The sequence below is a fragment of the Pristis pectinata genome, chromosome 14 (assembly GCF_009764475.1).
Source record: "Pristis pectinata isolate sPriPec2 chromosome 14, sPriPec2.1.pri, whole genome shotgun sequence".
NCBI classification, from domain to species: domain Eukaryota; kingdom Metazoa; phylum Chordata; class Chondrichthyes; order Rhinopristiformes; family Pristidae; genus Pristis; species Pristis pectinata.
The window spans coordinates 11,199,888-11,219,208 of NC_067418.1; the positions used below are offsets into that span (position 1 = coordinate 11,199,888).

The window sequence follows — 19,321 nt, forward strand, 5'->3', positions numbered from 1 at the left end:
TTGAGTCCATGCTGACCATCAAGGATCCATTTACACTAATCCTATACTGATCTCATTTTAATTTCCCCACATCTCCATCAACTCCCTCCGGCTTCTACCATTCACCTGCACAATCGAGGTAATTTACTTACCACTTGCACATCTTTGGAATGTGAGAGGAAAGCAGAGCACCTGGGTGAAAGCCGTGCATTCTAGCTGCTGCATTGTGCCCCCACTAGCACCTAGCCTGTGTACTAGCCTTTTGCAAATCGCACATTAGAACATTCAGCTCCCAGAATGGCAGCGGGAACTTTGCGTCCTTCTTTTGGAGGCACACAGAAGCCCAGCGTAAAAGGCAGAAGGAGTGGACCACCTCACAAACTACCCAATCATTGAGCACCTCCTGATCCCTTTGTGGATGGGGTTTGTAGTTCCCCATTGTCCTTATCAGTCACCTCACAACCTACAGAACTGGAGTGGAAGCAAATCACATTTGAACCTAAGGGACTGTCTGAGAAGATCTCATGGATATTAGTTATGAAACAAGTGAAACATAGATTTATTATCTCCATCTGCCACTTCTCCACCCATATCTGCAACTGATCTATATCCTGCTGTACCCTTTGGCAGTCTTCTACTCCATCCAATCTTTCTATCATCTGCAAACTTATTAACCCACTCATCCACCTTTTCATCATGGAACACCACTAGTCATGGACCTCCAGCTAGAATAAGTCCCATCGACCACTACCCTCTGCCTTCTATGGGCAAGCCAATTCTGAATCCAAACGGCCAAGTCACTGTGGATCACATGAATTTTAATCTTCCGGATGAGCCTACCATGAGGAACCTTGTTATGCCATTCAACCAAAGAGGACTGAACAGGCTCAAGGGGATGAATGGTCTACTCATGCTTATATTTATAAAGGTTTATCCCAAGGGGAATTTTGTTTAATGGGACAATGCCAATATTTTGCATTTGACTTAGTTACAATATGTCAGGAGGAATTAAGCATCACTAGTTGCATTTACTTTGCACCATCTTTTCTTTAGGTGGAACTGAACGAGCTAGAGGTGAGTTTGATAGGTGGATAGTACCCACATATATATTTGCCATCAACCATCAAAGACCGATTTCTCCCCTGTCATATTTTCATACTGTGACAGCTGACATAGATGCTTTTTATCCTATTAGGTCCCTTAGTCTACTCTCATTCTTGGCTTTGAAGAAGAAAGCATATCTGTCCCAGTGCCAGATCTAAAACTCCTCATCTTTCTCCCAACTACAATAAAACATTCCTCAGTCATTGAGGCAATGCACTTAGAGCTTTCAAAATTGCATAAATTTTGTTGCACTTGCAACATTGCGCCAGAAAAGTTACTACGATACACCACGTTCGATGGATCAGAGTACGTCAGAATGGTGCTATTGCTTTGTGGGAGGATTGGGGCTGTGTAAATCATCCCTCACTGCTCCGCTTTCTCTATGAGCACAGAATGTACAGAAAATTGCAGCTTTATCCAGAAATTAAATTATCGATCTGTCGCACTTATTTTTCATCAGCATTTTAAGTTTCAAGAGAACTTTTTTTAAATCTGTAATTCCTAGGAAATTATGGTGAAAGGCCATCATAATATTATCTTCGAATATCCATTTCAGAACTTGTTAGTTGTAATTCTAAAGATGGTACATATTAGGAGAAACAGATGAAAAGACTGAAGCTATCTTTTAAAGGAAAATTTGGCTCAGTTTCAAAACAAAATTAAAACAGATGATAGAATCATATAAATTTGAAGTGCAGAAGGAGGCTATTTGGCCCACTGTGTCATACTGGATTTCTGTCTTAACCCTTCTCTTTTTCTTTCTACAGTTTTATTGTGGTCAGCTTTCCCCAATGATAGCATGCTCATCTCTGAGAACCGCAAGGATGTACCAAGCTGCCTGCCAAGTCCTGAGCGTAAAATCTAGGCTGACATTTTAGTGCAATATTTTTTCAGAGGTGTTGTGTTTCAGAGGAGACCAAGGCTCTAAAAATCCAACCTGGCAGACAGAGACTATCTCCAGGGCTATTCCAAATAAGAAACACCATTGTCCTCATGTTCGGGCCAACCACCAAAATAAATTAACCGGACACTTAACCCAATGCTGTTGATAGGACATTTTTGGATGTTGTTACTCTTAACATATGTAATCCAAAGTACTAGGCTTAATCCTGAGGATGTGAAAGAAACCATATAATGTGTCCTTTCGTACTTTAGAATAGTATATTATGAAGAGCTTGGAATTACTACATGGGTTTACAACCAAAAAATTTTTTTTTGTATTCAGATTCCAAGTGCGGACATCACCAGCAATTACTGACCATCCCTAACTGCCCTTCAGGAGTTGGTGGTGAATCACCTTCTTGAACTACTGCAGTCCTCTGATCAAAGTGCTCCCAGAGCACTGTTGGACAGGGTGGTTCAGGATTTAGACCCGGTGATGATGAAGGAGTGATGATATTTTGTAGCAGTCTGATTTGTGTACTATTTGGAGGGGAACTTGTAGGTGGTGGTGTCCCTTGCTCATGCTGCCTCTGTTCTTGGTTGTAGAAGTGTGGGTTTAAGAAGAGCTGCTGGAGTACTCAAGACAAGTAATTGCAGTGCATTTTGTAGATGGGACACGCTGTAGTACTGTGCATGGCTGGTGAAGGGAATGAAGGTTTAAGATAGTGGATGGGGTGCCAATCAAACATAAGAGTTCATCGAACACTACAGCACAGTACAGGCCCTTTGGCCCACAACGTTGTCCTGACATTTTATCCTGCTCTAAGATCTATCTAACCCTTCCCCCCCACATTGCCCCCTATTTTTCTATCATTCATGTGTCTAAGAATCTCTTAAACTTCCCTAATGTATTTGCCCCCATAACCGCTGCAGGCAGTGCGTTCCATGCACCAACCACTCTCTGTGTAAAAAACTTACCCCTGACATCCCCCTTATACCTTCCTCCAATCACCTTAAAATTATGACCCCTCATGTTAACCATTGTCGCAACGGGAAAAAGTCTCTGACTGTCCACTCGATCTATGCCTTTTATCATCTTGTACACCTCTATCAAGTCACCTCTCATCCTCCTTCTCTCCAAAGAGAAAAGCCCCAGCTCGCTCAACCTATCCTCATAAGACATGCTCTCCAATCCAGGCAGCATCCTGGTAAATCTCCTCTGCACCCTCTCTAAAGCTTCCATGTCCTTCCTATAATGATGCGACCAGAACTGAACACAATACTCCAAATGTGGTCTGACCAGAACTCTATAGAGCTGCAACATCACCTCGCGGCTCTTGAATTCAGTACCCTAACCAATGAAGGCCAACACTCCATACGCCTTCTTAACAACCCTATCGACCTGCGTGGCAACCTTGAGGGATCTATGGACGTGGACCCCAAGATCCCTCTGTTTCTCGATGATGTTGAACTTTTTGAGTGTTATTAAAGCTGTACCTACCCAGCCAGCGGAGAGCACATTATCATGTTCCTGACTTGATGAAATGATAAAAAGCTTTACCATGTCACAACATGAGTCATTCACCGAGAATGGCCAGCCTCTGACCTGTTCTTGCAGTCACACTACTTACATGGCAGGTCCAGTTGAGTTTCTGGTCAGTATGGATCCCAAGGATATGAATGGGGGTTGAGGAGAAAGGATGGGGAGAAATCAATGGTAATGCCATTGAATATCATTATAAGTCCTCACACTCTGGTTGGAGATGGTCATTGTCTGGTGCAGATATCACCTATCACTCATCAGCCCATGGCTGAAAGTTGTTCATGTCTTGCTATATCCATGTGTGGATTGCTTCATTTCCTGAAGAGCTTCAAATAGAACTGAACATTATGCAACCAGGAAGGGTTGCTGGATGGAAGGCCCGGTAGTGTAGCGGTTCGTGTGATGCTATTACAGCGCCAGCAATCCAGGTTCAATTCCGGCCGCTGTCTGTAAGGAGTTTGTACGTTCTCCCCATGTCTCTGTGGGTTTCCTCTGGGTGCTCCGGTTTCCTCCCACATTCCAAAGGCGTACGGATTGGGAAGTTGTGTGCATGCTATGTTGGCATGGGAAGCGTGGTGACACTTGTGGGCTGCCCCCAGAGCACTCTATGCAAAAGATGCATTTCACTGTGTGTTTCGATGTACATGTGACTAATAAAGATATCTTATCTTAAGGAAGTTTAATGATAAGGCAGCAGATGCTGGCTGAACTAAAGGGACTGCCCTGAGGAACACCTGCATTGATACCATAACCATCTTTTACACAACATGTTCAACTCAATTTGTAAACAAACCATTACAAAGAGTGTAGATCATGTTTCCTCTTCAATCTTGAAACCCTCAGTATGATGAGAAACGGTGACCCTCAAAGAACTGGTGACATATAATGCGCAACCTTTATTTATCAAATACCTCTGGTTTCATTGTCTTCTAATTCTAGCAGTTGACATAAAACAACATTGGAATATAAAAAGATTATTTGGTGAAGCCTTGGTGAAGCAGCCGGCATAATCAAAGATCACACCCACCTGGGTCATTCTCTCTTCTCTCCTCTCCCATCAGGCAGAAGATACAGGAGCCTGAGGGCACGTACCACCAGGCTCAAGGACAGCTTCTATCCCACTGTGATAAGACTATTGAGTGGTTCCCTTATACGATGAGATGGACTCTTGACCTCACAATCTACCTTGTTTGACCTTGCACCTTATTGTCTACCTGCAATGCACTTCCCTGTAGCTGTGAGACTTTACTCTGTACTGTTATTGTTTTTACCTGTACTACCTCAATGCACTCTGTACTAACTCAATGTATCTGCACTGTGTAATGAATTAATCTGTACAAACGATATGCAAGTTTTTCACTGTAGCTCGGTGCAAGTGACAATAATAAACCAATACCAATACCAATTATTTGGTCCATTACATCCATTGTATTCAGTGAATTCTCTGCCACTCATTCCCTTTCATGAGGGGAAGTTATGATATCTCCACTGATGGTTAAAGGCAAACAAAGAAAGCTTCAAAATGCTTCATCCCATTCATATATTTTATTTTTAGTCTTCTGTCTTTGCAAGCTCAAAGGACAATAATAGAAAACAATGGCCTGTGAACCATCTCAATCTATAGCTGTGTGGTCCATCAACTCTAGTCACACATCTTCCCATATTTTGGTTCAGTTGCCTGACCCTTAATTAATTTTCATTGGGCTTCTAATTTAGGCAGGCCTAATATGAATGTTTTCCCGCATCGATGGAAAAATCCTCAAATGGTGTACATTCTTCCTGAATCACCAGAGTAATCACATTTAGATAAACTAATCCAGCAGCAAGATAATAAAAAAAAGAAACAAAATTTCAAAGTGAATCTTCTCCTTTGAAAACTGTAGACTAAATGCGTCAACCAAACAAATAAGGAGGATTGCAGGGAATAAAATTAATAGTCTCTAACTATGTACTTCTTTTCTGAGGTTTCAGGGATGTAGAGAAGGTGTAAATGAGGTGCAAATAAGTGAAGTTTACTGATTCTTTCAGCATATGAAGCATGTCAATGCGGACAGTTTCCAGAGAAAGGATCTTCCAAAGTTGGCTGAAAGCTGTCTGTAATATTGGCTTCATCCTCTCGGTTAAAAATTGAGGTAGACCACCTCCTGCTTCACTCCAGTGGAGAGATGCTTCATCTTCAGATGCCCTGACTCTTTCTTAAGGCTGTATTAACATCTTACACTGACAGTGGAAACCTTGCTTTGATATCATACTTACAGTGTACATTTTTGGAAATGTGCCCTTAAAATTCCCAAGTTGGGTTTTAACATTCCTACTATAAGCATAAGAAATATGTAGGTATAGCCCCCCTGAAGCCTGTTCTGCATACCAATAAGATCATGGTCAAACCATTACATCACGTCTTGTTTCCCACCTCATCCCCATTTCTCTTGATTCCCTGAAGTCCAAAAATCCATTGATCTCAGCCTCAAATATACTCAATTGATTGAACCTAAGCAGAGAATTCCAAGGATTCACAAACCTCTGAACGAAGAAGCTTTTCCATATTCTGATTCCTAAATGGACATATTTTCATTTGAAGACCATGCTTCTTAGTTCTTAGATCTCTCAACAACTACCCTTGTTAACACATGGAATAATAGGAGTTAATGCTAGCAATCATGGGCACCAAGAGAGTATTGTGTACTTTGAAGACAAAAGAATATTTCAGTAAGCAGCTGGATCCAATCAATGGCAATAACCAAGACTTGTCAAGACCGAATGGAGGTTAATGTTTCACTGACCAAGAAATCTCCTAGACTAACAACTTCTTATCTTGCCTGTCTTCCTCTCATTATTTAAGTGTAGACAAAATGAAAGAAGTTTTCAACCCATGCATAGGCCTGGCTTTTCTCAATTAATTAAACAATGATACTCCTCTTAAGTACTTGACTTGTCTCCCTATATTTTTCACCAAATAAGGGAATCCTTGCAACCACGTATTCGTTGAAACAGGATTGAAGGAGTTTAAATATCAATGGTGTAAAAGATGGAGGCTGTGATGCAAAGGATGTGGAGAAGTAGGCAGTGGGCTGGGAAATGGACAGAATCATATGAGTGAGTCAATTTATAGAGAAAACTCGATGATTAACCAGACAGATAGGGAAATAATTCACTGTTTCCCACAATAGTCGGATCTGAGATATGAACAGAGAAATAATGCTAGACCTATCTAGAAAGAACAAGCAAAAAATCATCAAGGTCATGCTTTAACGATAATGGACAACATTTGTTCCCAGCAAAGCAACACTTATTTTATAATTCACATGCTTGTTTTCAAATCCATTCAAGGCCTCTGATTCACTAATTTCCTCCAGCCATTTAACTTTCTGGGATATTTGTCCTCCTCCAGTTCTAGTCTCCGGACATCCTGAATTGACTGGCGCTTCCACTGGCAGCCATGCTTTCAGCTGTCGAGCTTGTAAACTCTTCATTGTCCTACCAAACCCTCTCCACTTCTCACCCCTTTCATTCTTCAAGACCTTCCATAAGAACCGCCTCTGACCAAGCTCTTAACCTTCTACCCCAATGTTTCCTAATGTGTGTTTGCTAATTTTCCACTGAAGAGCTTTGGAACGTTTCACTATATTAAGGGGGTTGCATAAATAGTAGTTATTATTGTTGCTGTGGTTATTGAACGCAGTTCATCACACTAATATCCGAAAGATGGATGGAGAAGGTGCCAATAGCCTAATCTAAACCAACCTTATCAACTTGGAAGGTATTATTCATTATAATATGTTGCCTCCTGTCACCTCAACTGTTAACAGTGTCATTAAACATGTCAAGGTACTGCAGTGTTGTTGTGTTACTATAATACAATGTTCTTATTATTTCAAATTAAGGCCTTATTACTTTCAATGTTATAGTAAGAAAATTCTAATTTATGGTTTCAAAGTCTTATTTTCTATTTGAACAATGCCAAGGTCAACTCGTTCACTCAATAACATATCTATTCTAACAGAGAATTAGTAATATAAATATAGATAAAATGTAGCTGGTTGGTAAATCATACATTCTTTTCAGGATGCATTGTACGACTATGTGGCTCATTAAACAGTGCCCCTTTTACTGATAATTTTATGAAATATTTACTGTTCCTTTTGAAGTTTTTGATTATTTTCCTTATATTTAGTTATCATTTTCCTTAACCTAACTTCTTAATTTCTTCACTTATTTGTTCATTTTTTTCCTGATTTTTAATATATTTTTTATATATTTATAACCCAAGTGCTGCAGAGCATGGTGGTTATATTACAGGTAGAGCATCCAAAAGCCTTTGCCATTGATCTAAAGACATGAGTTCAAATCCCACCCTGTCAGCTCAAGATTCTAAATTCAAGTACTTTAATAAACCTGGAGGGAAAAGGCGACATTAACACTGGCTGCCATGGAACAACAAGATGGTTGTAAAGCCCAGAGACGCACAGAACTACAGATGCTGGAATCTGGAGCAACAAACAATCTGCTGGAGGAACTCAGTGGGTCAAGTTCAAGTTCAAGTTTATTGTCATGGGCATACATACCCACGGTATAAGTGCCATGAAAATTGGCTTTTTGCAGCAGCCACACAGTACATTACAAACATGACAAGCGTAAATTACATAAACATAAATTATACATAACTTACACAACACAATAAAGAAAATTAACCATAATGACATTAGTGCAAGTTGCGGGAGACATAGTCTGAGGTAGAATTCGGGTTTTTTAGGTTGGTTCAAGAACCTGACGGAAGGAATTGTTGATCTTTCGGGTCGAAACCCTGCATCAGGACCCAAATCGTCAACACTTCCCTTTCCCCCATGGACGCTGCTCAACCCCACTGAGTTCCTCCAACAGATTGTTTGTTGTTGTAAAACCTGTCTGTCCACTAATGTGCTACAGGGGAGGAAATCTCCTGTCTTTTCCAGGTCCGGCCACTATATAGCTCCAGACCCACCAGTGAGGTTGACTCTTAAATGCCCGCTCAATTCAGAAGTAATTTGGCATTTTTAGTAATGTGTATAAACTGCAAGCGATTTTAAAAATTCAGTTCAAATAATTTTATCCCTCCTTATTTCTCAATGTAAGACTGAAAGCACCAATAGGTTCCTGGACATTTAATGGACTCTGATGATAAATTGTTTTTCATGGGGTATCCCACTATTGTTCTACAATCCTCTCTGCTGATTTGCCCTCACTCTTCATCCCTGTTTGTTCAATCCCATCTTCCAACTGGATCACACTTTGTTTACCTGCTGTTAGATGTTTCATGCCCAGGGAGTCATGGATTGCCAAGCATGTGCATTGATGTGCAGGAATCCGATATGTCCTGAAGCTCTGATGCCAGGACGTGTGAGTTCTCATTCCACTGCTAGACTCACTACTGAACAGTGAGGACCTTAGAGTAATACAGTACCAACATAGGCCCTATGGCTCATTGTCCGCACCAAATGTCAAGCACCTATTCATGCAAACCTTACACTAATCCCATTTTTTTATCCCCATCAACTTCCCCTGCTCACCTATGTACTAGGGGCAAGTTACAGTGGCCAATTAACCTACCAACCTGCACATTTTTGGGATAGAACATAGAACAGTGTAGCACAGAACAGGCCCTTCGGCCCACAATGTTGTGTCAATATAGCTATTCCCTTCTACCTACAGAATGCCCATATGCCTCTATTTTCCTCTCATTCATGTGCCCATCCAAGCCCCTCATAAAAGCCCCCAATGAGTTTGCCTCCACCACCCTCTCAGGCAACACATTCCAGGCATCCACCACTCTCTGAGTGAAAAACTTACCCCTCACGTCTGTTCTGAACCTACCGCCTCTCGCCTTAAATGCATGCCCTCTGGTATTGGATCACTCAATAATGGGAAAAAGATATTGCTTGTCCACCCTATCTATTCCCCTCATAATTTTATACACTCCCAAGTTTATCCAGCCTCTCCTGATAGCACATACCCTCTAATCCTGGTAAACCTCCTCTGCACCCTCTCTAAAGCCTCGACATGCTGAGGTGACCAGAATTGCACGGAATCCTCTAAATGCGGCATTTCTATAGAAATGCATCATAACTTCTTGACTCCTGTACTCAATACCCTGATTAATAAATGCAAGCATTCCATAAGCCTTCTTTACCACCCTGTCTACCTGTGTAGCCACTTTCAATGAGCCATGGACTTGCACCCCAAGGTCTCTCTGCTCTTCAACACTGTTAAGGGTCTTGCCTTAAGAGTGTACTACCTCTTGACATTAGTCCTGCCAAGGTGCAACACCTCACATTTGTCCAGGTTAAACTCCATCTGCCATTTCTCTGCCCACATCTGCAACTGATCTATATCACACTGTATCTGTCACCAGTCTTCTGCACTATTCACAACTCCACCAATCTTGGTATCATCTGCAAACTTACTAACCCACCCATCAACATACTCATCCAGGTCATTTATGTACATCACAAACAGCAAAGGTCCCAGCACAAATCCCTGTAGAACACCACTACTCACAGGCCTCCAGCCCAAATAAGTCCCTTCAACCACCACCCTCTGTCTTCTGTGGGCAAGCCAGTTCTGGATCCACGCAGCCAATTCTCCACTGACCCCATGCATCCGAACTTTCTTGATTAACCGATTATGTGGGACCTTGTCAAATGCCTTACTGAAGTCCATATAGATGACATCTACAGCTCTACCTTCATCAATCTCTCTTGTCACCCTGTCAAAAAACTCAACCAGCTTAGTAAGACACGACTTGCCCTGCACAAAGCTATGCTGGCTTTCCCTAATCAAGCCTTTGGATTCCAGATGCTTGTATATCCTATCTCTAAGAATTTTCTCCAGCAATTTCCCTGCAACTGACGTGAGACTCACCGGTCTATAGTTCCCCGGATTTTCCCTTGTTCCTTTCGTAAATAGAAGAACAACAATAACCATTCACCAGTCATCTGGGACCTCACCCGTGGTCAAAGAGGAGACAAAGATACTGGTCAAGGCCCCAGCAATTTCCTCTCTCGCCTCCCTCAGTAACCTGGGGTATATCCCATTGGATCCCGGGGATTTATCCACCTTAATACTGTTTAGGAAATCTAACACTACCTCCTCCTTGACCTCTAAATGCCCTAACATCTTTCTGCCCTCAGTTCCAATTTCTGCATCCTGCATGTCCCTTTCCTGGGTAAATACTGAAGAGAAATACTCATTCAGAACCTCCCCCACATCCTCTGCATCCAAACATAGAATCCCTTCTTTATCCTTAAGTGGTCCTACCCTTTCCTTCATTATCCTTATTCCTGACGTAGGTATAGAATGCCTTTGGATTCTCCTTAATCCTACTTGCTAAGGACTTTTCATAGCCCCTCCTGGCTTTCCTAATACCTTTCTTGAGTTCACTTCCAGCTTCTCCATGGTCCTCACATGCTCTGTCTGATCCTAACTTCCGAAGCTCTACATACTTGTCCTTTTTCTTCTTGACTAAGTTCATTACTTCTCTGGACATCCAAGGTTCCCTTATTTTCCCATTCCTGTCCTTCCTCCTAATCGGGACATACCTATCCTATACTCTGTGTATTTGATCCTTAAACCCTTTCCACATGCTCGACGTGGACTTGCCAGCAAAAAGGTTTTCCCAGTTTACTCTACCTAGTTCCTGCCTTATGCCTTCGTAATTAGCCCTGCTCCAATTTAATACCCTCCCGCTAGCCCCATATCTATCCTTATCTATAGCTATCCTGAAAGTTAATGAGCTGTTAATGAAAGTTAATGAGGATCTGGGAGGAGACTGGAGGAAATTCACCCACTCACTGGAAGAACATGTGACCTCCACACAGACAGCACCTGAGGTCAGGATTGAACCCGGGTCGCTGGAGCTGTGAGTCAGCAGCTCTACTAGCTGTGTCACTGAATACACTTGACATCCTGCCCCCAGCTTTACACTATGAGGGTTGGTGTATGAATGCTCTTTCAATGGGGTTACTGACCCTGCAGAAAAATAAGTTATTTTACTTTACTTTTCTTTATTTGTTAATAATGTGTTTTAATTTTGTATTCACATTTTTTTACAACTGTTTTAGTCTGTATAACTAATTTTTAAATGTTTCTTCAAGTCAGAAGCACTTAAGAACTACTTAAGAGCCTTGGGGAACAATGGGCGGTCAAAGGGCGCCAGGGTGTTCTGTAGGCTGGGCTTCAGGTTACGTTGCCTGAGGCCCAGTCATTACTCAGAAGCTGCCCTATCTTGCAGCGTACCCCTTGGGTATGGGGGACTTGGCACATTTGACCCTCCACATCTGGAATACATAATCGTCCAGATGAAGAATCCCGACCCGAAACGTCAACGGCCCATTTCCTTCCACAGATGCTGCCTGACCCATCAAGTTCCTCCAGCAGTTTTTTTTGTTTCCAGATTCCAGCAGCTGCAGTCTCGTGTGTCTTCAGGATATATAAATCTGATTGGCCAATGGATCTGGGCCAATGCTCTCCATGGAGCTCCACGATTTACAACAAACTCACCCGGAAACTTCCACCAACATTCTTCCAACTTCCACCAAGATACTTAGCGTCTAATTCCACCCAAGGTAAAAACAAGTCCTTTGCTCATGGCAGGTGACCAGTAAGAGTGTTGCTTGGTTTGGGGAGAAGAGGTAACAGCAGCAGTGCTCATTTCTTTTCCAGTGTAGCCACTGAAGTGAGGCTGCTGGTGGACGCTGCACTGTACAGCACAACTTTATGGTGACCTTCCTGAAACTGGTCTGACATTTGAGATGAGACAGGTTCTGATGAATCAGTTAGCTGGCTTCAGTGGGAATCTCTATCACCAGGAGCCTTTTGACTCACACCTTAAGCCTGCAAAGATTTCAATAGCCAATGGTAACATAGTTTGCAACACCACTCCACCTTTGGTTTGCACAGAGCTGAATTAATGTCTACTCATCGAAGGCTACGACTTCTTTACTTGTAACATTGCAAATGGAGCTTCCTACACGCCATTAAAAGCAATAGCTATACACAAAATGTCTGCCTTTTAATGACAGCTGCTTTCAGCCTTTGGTTCAGGAATATGAATACAATGTATATAAATCACACTGATCTTATTGTTATATCGATCCTTTAAATAAACGTTCCACCATCCATTTTCACACTATCATTTCTGACCTGTAAAATTTCCCGTGTAATGATACCAAGTGATTATGTTGTGTATTAGCAGCTGTAGTAACAACTATGGCTTGGTGAGGAGCATCTTTGCCCCTGCATTATTAAGTTGTGACTTCACATTCCAGCTTGAGCATATCATCCTGTTCAAAAGAAACCTTTATCCAGTCCTATCTGACCTCTCATGTGGATCTTTGCAATCCTGTTTTGCAGAAAGACAGGAGAATTCTCTCTGGAGTTCTGCCCAATACTTATCCCTCAGCCAAATCACTAGAACACATTACCCGATCATTATCACATTCTTGGATGGTCACAGCTTCCTGAGGACCATGCCTTTATATCCTAACAGTGACTTCAGTGGATATAATGTGCATTGAAATATCCTGAAGCTGTTTGAAGTAATGTATAAGAGCAAGTATTTTTCTCTCTAAATCTTAATGAGCATAAAGGAACATTAGAGCACAGTACAGGCCCTCCGGCCCACCTTTCTATATCAATATTATATGCAAATGATACACCCAGAGTACATTGTCCAAGCTTAACAATTAAGTTGTTAGACACAATTAATCATAATTTCATTTCCTATCAATTCCTACCTTAAATCATAGTAAATGATCCTAAAACAAAAATGTCAACAATTTGTACAATTCACAACTGAACAATTTATAATTCAAATGCTTGTTCACATAACAGTTACAGATTTGGCCTATTTTGTTTCAGCTATTCAGGAGCCATCTGCTGTAGCATGTAGGTGTATCTCTGGATTTAAGATAGATAAATCAGAGTATTTTCTAAAACAGGGGAGGAATGGAGATATCAGAGGCCCACATACAGGTATCGCTTAAGACAATGGATTGATGGAAAGAATCATTAATTAACTGGAGTAATTAGATGGTAGCTTTTGTTTCAGAGGGTGTGAAGAATAAAGAGGTGGACATTTCATTCCAGCTATGTAATGACACCATTGGTAATGCTACAATGACTTGACGGTATCACACCTCAGGAAGGATTTATTAGCTTTGTGAGCATACAGTGTAGGATCACCAGGGCTAAGAGAGTTTAGCTATGGGAAGATTGCAAAGACTGGGACCTAGATGTTGATTGAGGTAGAAATCATTCAGTGGTGTTTGGGTGGGCTGAGACGCTGGCAATGATGTTTACCACATTGCGAGAAAGATGTGATTACACTGGAGAGTGGGCAAAGGGAGTTTACAAGGATGCTGCCAGGATTTGAAAACTGTACCTAAAAGGAAAGATTGGATAAGCTAGGGCTATTTTTGATTGGTTTGGAGGAGGCAAAGGGAAAACTCTTTGGAATGGGAAAGACTTATTTCTCTGAGCAGAAGGGTCAAAACTCGAGAAGCATTGATTTTAAATAATTGAGCGATTAGCAGGGAGATGAAGAAACATTTTTCCATGTTGCTAAAAGGGTGGTGGAGGCAGAAACCCTCATCACTGTTAACGAGTATATGTGTTCTTGAAGAGCTGTAAGCTGCAGTGCTAAGGATCTGATGCTGGAAGGTGGGACTCAATTAGGTAGCTACTTTATGACTAGCATCAACATGATGGGCCAAATGGCGTCATTCCATGTTGTAAATTTTCAATGATTCTTTGATTCTTTCCATAAAGTTCTGACGGGGAACCTGGCGAAGCTTCGGATGGGATGCATGGAATTCTTGGAATTCCTGTATGCTATGGGACAGTGTACTTCTTTTGGAATTGCCCCTCACAAGTTATTCACTGGGATGTCAGCCGGACTGACAGGCTGGGTGTTCAGTCAGACAGGGAGGAGCTCAGAGCAGGCAGAGGACAAGGGTTCCAGGAGAGTGTTAAGCTGCAACCCCAGGGAGAAGTCTGAGGAGCTCCTTTCCCCAGTCCAAGCAGAAGAGGGGGATACAACCTTGGCATGGCTTTTATGGAGTCTAAACACGAACTCTTTTGTTTCAGCAGCTGGTGTCCTGAGGACTGAGAGACCTGTTGTCATGGGAAAACCCATAGAGCAGGTTAAATCGGAGACTCCTGGTCTCCCTCAACCTCGCATGTCAGTGAATGAGCAACCAAAGAGCGTTAAAAGTTTCTTGATTTATGCCTCCCATCCACACTCAATCCCATGTTAATACTAACCGCTCTACCCACCATTACCATACCCTTCACACCTCCAACAAGCTTGTGTATGGAAGAATAAGACATGTTCAAACTAAGTTATTATACATGAATGAAGGGTGAATAAAATAATTGGAGAAAAACCAGTTCCTCAAGTAGAAGTTCAGAACAAGGAAACATAACATAACATAATTTTAGAGCTCAGCTGTTATGCGCTGAATTGGGAACCATATTTTCACTGAAAAGATATTGGAAAACTGACACTGTCTTCCTTAAAGACCTGTTGAAGTTAAGGGAGGAGGTGAAAGGAAAATCTCAATGAAACAACACAGTAGATGAAGAGCAAATAATTTTCAACTTCCTTTCAAGAAAAGAACCTTCTACTTACCACGGATTCTGGCTGTGCATAGCCTATATCTTCAATCCCTTTTATATTGATAATGTCAACATCTTTTTTGTCTGTTGGTTTAGAGCAGTGCATCTCATTGTGAAACATCATGGGGTTATCGAATGATTGTAGTTTCTCCTCAGACTCGGGCAGAACTGCAGTGTTTCTGTTACCCTTGCTTGTATCTAAAAGAGGCAAGAAGTGAGAACTTCTAAATCGAATGTTCGTTATACTTTGACACAAACAAATGGCTCAAATGTAAACTATTCATCAAAAATTGCCCAACGCCATCACTGCCTCAGGACATCAGTTGCTGAAACCTTTATTCTTGCCAATGCTTACTCTCAACTTGACTATTGCAACACACTCCTGAGCAACCTTCCTAGTTCTATCTTTAATATACTTGAGATCATCCAAAACTTTGCTGCCGCCCCTTAACTTATACCATCCCATTGAACCTCCAGCCTTGGGCTCACTGACTTACAGTGGTTCATAGTTAATTGATCCCTTGATTTTTACATTTTCATCTGTGATCTCACCCCTCCCCACCTCTGTGATCTTCAGACCTATAACCTTCCACTTTTGGCCTCTTGACCACTCCTGCTGTCTATCAATTTGCTGGCTTCAGCTGCCAAGACTCTATGCTAAACTTTTCTGGTTTTCTGGATTGTTTTTTAACAATACTCCCCTTAACCTTTCTCTTTGACCAAGCTTCTGAACATCTGCCTTACATTGGTCTTCATCAACCTTTTGTTTGACAATATTCTTATGAAGTACTGAGGGATATTTTGTGATGGTAAAGATATTCTACATTAAGTAGCTAAGTGGTTATTAGAAAATTGTACTTGGGAGCTAGAGTGTTTATGTCTCTGTGGATTCCTCATCTACTGAGGAGTAACATGCGGAGAGTGCCAAATGATACATGGGAAACCTAGGGTAGGGGAGGGGTGGGGGTCTGAACAGTGGGTCCAATTTATTCAAGGTTCCTCTTGGATAGTGCATGTCTGTGCAAGATACAGAGATATTGTTCATATAATTCTCATATTTTCATATGACATAGAAGGAGGCTATTTGATCCATTGAGTCTATACCAGCTCTCAGAGTAATCCCATCAGTCCTATTCCTCCACTTATTTCCCTGTAACCTACTCTCACATTTGTCCATAAACTCTCCTTCCACTTACCCATGCTCACAGTAATTTACAGTAGCCAATTAATCTACCAACCAGCACATTTTTCAGAAGTGGAAGGAAATTGGAGCACCTGGGGGCAGCCCTGCAGCCGTGGGCATAATGTATGAACTCCACTTTAGACAACACCCTCGGTCAGGATTGAACTGGGCTCACTGAAGCTGTAAGGTAGCAGCAATTAACTGCTGCACCACTGGTCCATCCCAATGTTTTATAGTGAGGTCACATTTATTTACATATACGGCTCTGTTTTCTCCCCTGAAAAAATGAAAGTGAAACTGATTTAACAGCATTTACAAATTTTACGGGTTTAACTGAGTAACTGGATTTCAAATTCTCTTTGCCCCTTATCTGCACTGGAATTGCTTGTGTTAATTGTGGAGACTAGTCAGCTGTTGCTGATGTAGCATCTATCTCTGGACTCATTGAAGGGATGGAATGCATCTGACTCTCTTTCGTCAGGCTCTGTGTCTATTCTTCATTGATTGGTAAATTAGTTTATTATTTTCACTGAAGTACAGTGAAAAACTTTGTTTTGCATGCCATCCAGACAGATCATTTCATCACATCAGTACATCGAGGTGACACAAGGGAAAACAATAACAGAATGCAGAATAAAGTGTTACAGAGAAAGTGCAGTGCAGGCAGACAATAAGATGCAAGGCCATAACGAGGCAGATTTTGAAGTCAAGGGTCCATCTTATTGGACTAGGGAACCGTTCAATACTCTTATAACAGCAGGATAGAAGCTGTCCTTGAGCCTGCTGGTTTGTGCATTCAAGCTTTTATATCTTCTGCCCAATAGGAGGGGGGAGAAGAGAGAATGTCCGGGGTGGGTGGGGTCTTTGATTATGTTGGCTGCTTTACTGAGGTAGCGAGAAGTGTAGACAAGAGTCCATGGAGGGAAGGTTGGTTTCCGTGTTGTGTTGAGATGCGTCCACGACACTCTGCAGTAGGACTCACTTCATAAATATATTCAAACTCACAATCTTCCTCACTGTCCTGGCAATCTTGCACTGAGATTAAGTGGTTTATGTACATCCTTCTTAGTTTCCTAGCCACTCTGGTGAGGATTCTTGGAACTATATATATCTCCGCAATCTCTCTTTGTCACTTTCTCATCTCTGACCTGCCCGGAGGTCCCAGCAGGCAGCTCTTCCCACGTAAACTGATCCTCATTCCTTTATAGCACGTGTTGTGATGTTTGCTTTGTTATAGCTGCCTTCCTTCCCACTTCCCTTCCAGATCTGGCTGAACCAGACTTGGATGTGAACTGGATCTACTGTGCGTCAGCATTTCTGCAGGAGTGTATCCTTCTGTGGAGTGCAGCATTGATCTGCAGTTCAGAAGAAGAGCTATAAGTCATAACAACACCTGGTCTTCCCAACATGACTACTTTAGGCTCTCTCTCGGTGCACATACTGATGACAAAGTGATGGGGGGAGACATATGATCCCATTTCATGTTACAAGCGGTTCAAATTGAACTGAATGAAATTGTGAACTGTTATATGTTACAATGTTTCTCAGTATTTTGGGCTCTCAGTATTGCTGGCAAGGCTAGGGCTTGTTGCCCATCCCTAAATGCCCTTGCAGAGTTAGTAGTGAGCTGCCTTCTTGAACAACTGTACTTTTCCTGAAAGTACTCCTTCACTGCTGCATTGGGATGTAGACCAGCCACAATGATTTATCTCCAAATCAGAATGGTGTGCGACTTGGAGGGGAACCTGCAGGCGGTGGTGTTCCCATGCTCCACTTATCCTTCTTGGTGGAAGATGTTGTGGCTTTGGGAGACGCTGCCAGAGTAGTCAGGGTGATGGTGCACGCAATCTCCTCAGGAAGACCGTGTGTTGTCAAAATGGATCTGAGTTCTTCTACCATCGTGGTGCATGACCCCACATTCTTTACCTCAATTCATTTTGATTGGTTGTCCAACAACACCAGGAGGTTGTGCTCACTATTCTGCCTTCACGAAAAGCAGAATGGTGAGCACGATCTCCTTGTCAAAATGAACTGAGGTAAAGCAGTCCACGTGGATACATTGGAATGGCCTTGTGCGCCACTTTCATATTTGGACTGGTGCTCTCAGTGGCTTTGATTTATGGTCCTGGCAGATTCTGCACTTGCTGACTAATTCTTCCACACCCTTGCCCACACTGAGCCATGAGACAAAGCTGTGAGCTACTGCTTTCCTGTTAACAAATGTTCTGTCTGAAGTTCCCCAATTATTCTGCTTCACGGTTCTTTGGGCAGCCTTGAGTTGTGGCCAACTTGTAGCATCTGTGATAGGCTTTACAATCTTATCCAAACATGTGTCCCGATCACTCCAGCTACTCAAAGTACACTCATATACTTGTTTTAATACTGGATCCTGCTACGTTAATTTTGCTATGTCTTCTGCTGATGCTAAATCATCTGTATTTTGTTATTGTTTTCCCTTATACTACCTTGATGTACTGATGTAATGAAATGATCTGTATGGAAGGCAAGTTTTTCACTGTACCTCACTGCATGTGACAATAATTAATCAATTTACCAATTTAAATTAACCTCTACTGCCTGTGAAGTGCATATTGCATTACTTTTCTCAGTGTTTCTGCACCACAATCCTGGTCATGCCTCTGTCATGAAATTCAATTTGAACTTTTTAAATTCAACATCATAATCCCCTTTCTGCAGGAAGTTGATTCACCAATGCATTTTTGAGGCTGATATTGTCAGTTACGGACTTTGGTCCTAAAATGGCCAACACCGATTTGTAGTCAGTGACCAATGTAAATGGCCTATTTAACAAGAACAAGTGGAACAAGTATAATTCCTCCCGCTCTTTGATGCAATGGCAATGGGCTTTATGTGGCTGTTGTCCATAAGATCTGCCTCTACTCCAAAGGAACTTTAAACTTTAGCATGTGAGTGGTGTAACCCCCCCTGCCATCCAGGAGGTACTCTCTTATAAGACT

The 19,321-nt window shown here is 41.9% G+C and overlaps 1 protein-coding gene across 1 annotated transcript in view; it reads right to left on the bottom strand.

Moving 5' to 3' along the window:
* Positions 1 to 19,321, bottom strand: part of ano1a (anoctamin 1, calcium activated chloride channel a) — a 224,268-nt gene that overhangs the window by 167,364 nt on the left and 37,583 nt on the right. Inside the window, exon 2 of the mRNA XM_052029183.1 lies at positions 15,174 to 15,358. Within this exon, the coding sequence (XP_051885143.1) occupies positions 15,174 to 15,358 (185 nt within the window). The remainder of the gene's footprint in view (positions 1 to 15,173; positions 15,359 to 19,321) is intronic.